Here is a 6,000-nt window from a genome sequence, read left to right as displayed (position 1 = left end):
TTTGCTAATTCAAAGCAGACCCTGGAGGGGAGTGGGGGAAGTCAAATCAAATCAGAATCATGGCACAGAAAAGCCAGATTTCACAAAAAACACCCAACATTTGAATGCAGCAGGGAAGAGAAAAGGAAAAGAAGTTTAATGTGTGCTTAGAACCAAACGAGCAGTGGTATCATTTTTAATTAGGAGCCTGTTTTCAAGGCCCTTATTCCTTACAGCACGCTCAGCAGCCAAGTCCTTTCCCTCCCTTGTAAAATCGTGGCAGGGGAAGGGGAATGGAGCCCGTTGCATAGCTGCAGAATGCGCCGCAGCGGGTGTTTGCGCCTGTTTAAACTCAGCCCTCAGATTCGGTGCAGCCCCCAACTAGCAACTGTGTGTGAGAGTTCCTAAACCTTTCTTGGGAAAAGGACCCCTCACCCGACATTCCCTGTGCGTGCACCTCCGGTTTGCATTACTTTAGGATGCATCTCTGCGTGCCAGCACAACTGGAAGCTCCTTCTGGAAAACTAATAGAATTCTTTGCTGTTCCCTTCAAACTTTCTCCTTGACAAATTCCAGCTTGGTTTTCTTCTATGGCAAACAAAACCCTCAGAGAAACCATTTCCTACTGCAGCAAACGCCTGGTCCCAAGGCTGCTGAAGGGGCCGGGTTGGCATTGTGGGAGTGTCAGTGGGAGCAGGTTGCTCTTGCTCCTTCCCCGTCTTTCTCTTTGCTTTAGCCGCTAACTCAAATCCCCCCATGACTCCTCCCCATCCTGCTCTGATTCCTAAATGCTCCCTCTGGCCACCTGTGTTCTCCTGAGACCCCAACCCGAACCCACCTAGGACTGGGGGACCCGCACCCATCACTGTCTACTTACACTTCCTGCTCCCCAAAGCCGGTGTGAGGCTCCTCCACCCTCACCCCCAGCAAAGCCATGGTCAGGATAATTTTTGACCTTCCTCCCACCCTTGGGTGCTGCTCCTATTGGCACATGGGTATTTCGGGGACCCCCGGCATCAGAGTGCCACTGGGTGCAGTGCGTACCAGAGTTGAGCCAACGCTGCTGTGCTAAGGAAGCCATAGGGGTCATGGCACTGATCCCACTCCCAAAGCTAAGTTTTCCCCTCTTTGGGACCACGGGGTGTCCACACTGAGTAGCAAGACTCCATCTCAGTGCCTCCATCTCAGTACACCCATCCCAGAGCCTCCATCCTGCTCAGGGAGGGCAGTAGCACCACAGCTGGATTTGAAGCTATTTGGCAGCAGTGAGGCTGATGCACATGGAAAAAGGCAACAGTCCTCCTTTTTAATGTGAAGAAACCAGCTTCCAGCTCTGGGTCAGTTTGGGGTGATTGGTCAGGCATCCGTTGCAGAGGATGCAAGAGCCAGGGAAGAGCCACCAGCTCTGGCTCCTCAGGAGTTGGTTTCCAAAAAATCCAGGGGGGAAGAGGTGATGTTAGAGCTGATGGGAAAAACACAGATGGGGGGGGGGGGGGGGAGAGAGAAGGGAAATGGGGAATTGTAATTTTTTAAATATCTAACCTGCAGCTAAAAAAGAAACCCCAAAAAATTAAAAAGCCACAGCAAAAAATCCTAAAACCCCTTCAAGCAGGATAATTCACTGCAACCTGCTGGCATTTTTTAAACTGAATTTTCCTTGCCAGCAACAGCACACACACCAAAAAAAAGAGAAAAGTCCTTTTTCATTGCACGTTTTGGCTTTGAATTGAGCTGGGCCAGACCTCTGCCTGGATGGGACCCAGGCCAAGAGTCATATGCAGGAATAAAGTAAATAAATTCTGGTCAAAACCAGAATATTCTTCTTAAAAGTGACTTTAAAAGCAAAGAAAGACAGCAACAGAACTGTCCCGACACTGGTTATTTCCCTTTCTTTCTCTTGTGCTGATGGGGCTGCAGTCCTAAGCGCTGCATCCAGCAGAATAGGACCTTGGATAAAAACCCTGGAAAAAAAAAGGAGGCTAGAAATGAAGCAAAAAGGGATAATGAGGCTGGGGGATGTTTTCTATGGGGATGGGAGGGTTTCCCAACCCAAAGATCTGCATCCCCTTGGCTGAGCCCAGAAGCTGGCATCAAGGCATCTCAAAGCCCAAAGCAACCAGGAAACACCCTTTAGAAATAAAATGGAGCTTTGAGGAGGGGGCTTGGGCTCTGGCCGATGGACACCCACTGGGTTGGGAGCATGGGGTGGTGGGGAGCAGCCTGAGTCCCCACAATGTGGTCTCTCACCATCCTCTTGCAGCAGGCTTGCACAAACCCATGAGGAGAAACAGACCCAAACCTCAAATCCCCCCCTCTGTGTTTCTCTTTATTTGGGGTAGCAGAGATGACCTGCACGGAAAGATTAAATGGGGTTTGGATTCTCCCCTCCCCCAGTTCTGTTTACAGGCAGCCTTGAAACAACAACAAAAAAAGGATTATTGTATTTTTAGTGTTATTTTTAGTGTTTTTCTATCTGGGGTTTACACGAGGAACTGGGGGGGCTGCAGGGAACTGGGGCAAGAGGGGACAGAATGGCAGCAGGTGTGCAGCTCTATGGCTAGAACAGCCTGGCTGCAGCCCTTAACCTGCCTGCATCCCACAGCTTGCCTGTACCCCATAGCCTGCCTGCACCCCAAGGCTCCCTTTCGCTCCATGGTAACCGGGTGCAGGTGCCAACATTTCAATCCCTGGGTCACTGCAATTATGCTTCATGCAGGATCAGTCCCTGGGCCTCTCACTGAGACAGGAGAAATGGGATTCATCCAGTGGGACATGACACATGCCTGCAGGCTGCTGGAAACCCAACATTTCAGCCCTTAAACTCCAGCTGTGATTCACCCAGGAAACACTTTAACAGCACCACGAAAACACAGAGCTAAGGCAGAACTCCCCTTCCCGCATCCCAGGCCCTCAACAAGTGACAATAACCCCCCAGACCTGCTCTTCCTCCCTGCCATCACCCCACTCCTCCTCACCAGCCTGGGACCACCAACCAACCTCCCACTACACGGAAGCTGAATGTCCACGCCCCCCCCCCCAGATCAGAAGGAGCTGAGGAATGGCACTGGCTGGTGGCAGCTACAGGTCAGGCACCGCGGCCTTGGACACGTTAGAAACAGGAAAATTCTTCCCTGGGTTTATTTTTGCACTGTATCTCGCCCAGGCAGAGAATGAAAACTGCTTCTGTGAGCAAAGTTATGGCTGAGTTCCCATTGCTCCGGGCTCAGTTTGCTGGGATGAGGCGAGTGAATGGCTTATTTCAGCCAAGAGCCTTTTATTTCAGCTTTAAAACAGGGAAACGGCTGGGGGGGGGGGGGGGAGGAGGGAAGTAGATGGTGACTAAGATATAAAAAATTAAAAAAAAATTAAATCTAGAGCTTGCTAATATATAGATTTGGGGGTGGTGGGAACAAATTTAGACCTCATTTTCATAAGGCTGATGGTCACACACTGGTGCCTGACCAACATCTTGAACAGCATAAAACAGACCTGGGAACACTCAAACTGTGCCATGGAATGTCCAGTATCTTGGGATGCACACGGTGGGTGCAGCAGGCAAAGGGGCTATGGAGATGGATGAAATAAACCTCCAGCATAGCCCAAATCCCTGTTAAAATCAGGCTGATCTGTTGTCAAAATGCTCAGGGCTCACCTAGTCCTCCCAAATGAAAATAAAATAAAGGCAGAAAAGGATGAAATAAAAACTGTGGGAATACCAGGGCAGCAAGTTTTAATTTTATTGTAAATATATATAATAAATTATTTAGCAGATTATTTGTCATGCTGGAATCATTTAAGTGCGAGACAGGCTGAGATTATGGTCCTGTTCATTCAAGACTCTGGAGCGTGTCGGAAAAATACAGGCACAGATCATACGCTGCAACAATCTAGGAAAAAAATCCTTTTTTTTTTTTTTGTGTTGCCTTCCTATAGAAAAATATGGTTATTTGAAAGGATTAAAAGATTAAGGGATTACTCAGTAACAAGGGTTAAAAACACAGGGCCAGACACAAAGGGGGTCGATAAAAGCAATAGGAATGATATCCCCCCCCCCCATCCAGCCCTTCTCTCCCAGCCCAAACCCAGTTCCTGGGTCGCTGCCAACTTTCTAAGTGGGATCAGGAAACGGGGAGCAAAGCCTGGGCCCCCACCTAATGCAAAGCGGCCTGTAGCTTTAAGAGGCACGCGGGGGGGGGGGGGGGAGGGGGGTGCACAAAGTAGGGGAAAGGGGGATGCTGTGGAGGGGAACCCTGAGGGGGACAGAGAAAGTGGGGCGGAAGGGGAACGGGATGGAGAAGGGGGGGCGTGAACAGGGGACGCGACAAGGGGTGTCTATGAGGCACGGAGTGTGCGGGGGGGGGGGGGGGGGGGTGGAGATGCCCGAGGGCGTGATCGGGGTACCCAGGGGGAGAATGCTGGGAGGGTTGGGGTGCCACTTGGGGGATGCCGGGGTTGGGGGTGTCGGGGCTCCACACCGGCGCTCTCGGTGTGGGGTTTGGCAACCGTGCCCGGCTCTGCCCGCGGCTCCTCCCCGCGCTGCGGTAGCTCCGCACCGGGGCCGCGTCTCCCCCGCCTTCATCTCCCCCCTCCCCTCCATCCCCATCCTTATCCCTATACACATCGCATCCCCCGCCTCCCCCCGCGCCGGGCAGGGCCGGCCCCGCACCTCCCTCCGCAGCCCCCCCCTACCAGCACCGGTTGCGCTGCGGGCGAGCGGGGCCGGAGCCTTCCTCCTCCTCCCTCCCCACCCCTGCACCGGGAGCGATCCCTCCGCAGCGCCGCCGGTGCCCCGGGCGAGGGGAGGAGGCAGAGGAGGAGGGGGAGGGGGAGGAGGAAGAGGAGGCGGCGGCGATGGGGCCGGGGCGCTGCGGGCTGCGAGGAGGAGCCGAGCCCGGCCGGAGTTGGGCTGCGCTGCGGGGGGGCGGGGGGGGTGTCCGCTTTGCTGCTCCATAGGCGCAGCCCGGCCCTCCCCGCCGTGGGGTTTTGGTTTTTTTGGGTGGTGGTGGTTGTTGTTGGTTTTTTTTCCTTTTTTTCTTTTTTTTTTCCTACAATTTAAAAAAATATATTATTTTTTTCTTGCCCTCCAAAAATAACCCTCTTCCCCCACCTCCCCCCTCCCTGCCCCCCCAGCCCCGCCGCCCCCCGCGGCAGTGCATGAGGCCGGGCCGGGCCCCACGTTCTCCCCCTCCGCAGCCTGGCCGGGTGCGGGCCCCGAGTTGCGGAGCCCGGGACATGGCCCACAGGAGCGCGGCGGAGCCGGAGCGAGCGTGACCGCCCCGGCCGGGGCGGGGAGGGGGCTGCAACGTTATTCGTGGGGTGTTCATCCTGTAATTATTATTTTTGGAGGGGGGGGGCGACGTTTTTCTTCCTCCTCCTCGGTGGCAAACACACGGTTGAGCACAAACTGCCCCCAGCCCACCCTCCCCGCACGGCTTCCCGCAGCAGCCCGTTAATTGCACTTGGCGATGGTAGGTCCCACGACACTTTCGTTTTCTCTTCTACTTTCTTTCTCTTCCTCCTCCTCTCCAACCTCCCCCCTACGCCCCCATTCCCTACCCCCCCCCCCCCCCCCCCGCGTGTGCGTGTCTCTGCGTGTGCACCCACGGGCAAAAGTTGGTTGCTGAGGGGGATACTTTGGGGTAGGGGGTTTGCCGTGTCCCCACCCGCGGTTTGGGGCTGAGGGTGTCGTGGTGCGGGGCGGGATGTGGGGGTCGGGGGGGGGGGGAGGTGTAGTGCGGGGGGAGGCCCCGCAGCCGGCGGAAGGTTGGATGTAGCTGAAAATGGCCGCTAGAAAAGGGGCGGGGAGGCCGCTGGCAGCTCCGACTTGAACTTGGAAGTGACGCTCCGGAGGGGTCGCGGCTCTGCCCGCACCGGGGAAGGGGGGGGCGCAGATACCACCACCCCCCTCCGCAGTTACCATCCCCGATATTAGAATGAGCCCACCCCCGCCGCAATGGGCTTTTTCTGCCTCATTTCCTCCACCCCCTCGCAACGGCTCCATCCCTCCAGCACGGAGTCGGG

General features: G+C 55.0%; 1 protein-coding gene and 1 long non-coding RNA gene across 4 annotated transcripts in view; one reads left to right on the top strand and one right to left on the bottom strand.

Moving 5' to 3' along the window:
- Positions 1 to 1,022: 1,022 nt before the first annotated feature.
- On the bottom strand, positions 1,023 to 5,008 carry LOC133276315 (uncharacterized). Of its 2 annotated transcripts, none has more exons than XR_009745820.1 (2): positions 4,669 to 5,008; positions 1,023 to 1,250 (listed from the first exon to the last, which is right to left on the bottom strand). It is a non-coding gene; the product is annotated as an uncharacterized LOC133276315 (long non-coding RNA). The 2 variants fall into 2 exon arrangements; XR_009745821.1 differs by lacking the exon at positions 1,023 to 1,250 and adding an exon at positions 3,700 to 3,866.
- Positions 5,009 to 5,083: 75 nt separating this feature from the next.
- Positions 5,084 to 6,000, top strand: part of NFIC (nuclear factor I C) — a 32,199-nt gene continuing 31,282 nt past the window's right edge. For both annotated transcript variants that reach the window (XM_061467033.1, XM_061467032.1), the window contains exon 1: positions 5,084 to 5,447. In XM_061467033.1, the coding sequence (XP_061323017.1) occupies positions 5,445 to 5,447 (3 nt within the window). In that variant the 5' untranslated portion in view covers positions 5,084 to 5,444. The remainder of the gene's footprint in view (positions 5,448 to 6,000) is intronic.

Source organism: Pezoporus flaviventris, unplaced genomic scaffold (assembly GCF_033815535.1).
Source record: "Pezoporus flaviventris isolate CSIRO_AGI_PZ_B2104156 unplaced genomic scaffold, CSIRO_AGI_Pfla_v1 ptg000043l, whole genome shotgun sequence".
NCBI classification, from domain to species: domain Eukaryota; kingdom Metazoa; phylum Chordata; class Aves; order Psittaciformes; family Psittacidae; genus Pezoporus; species Pezoporus flaviventris.
This window is presented reverse-complemented; position numbering and strand designations above follow the sequence as displayed.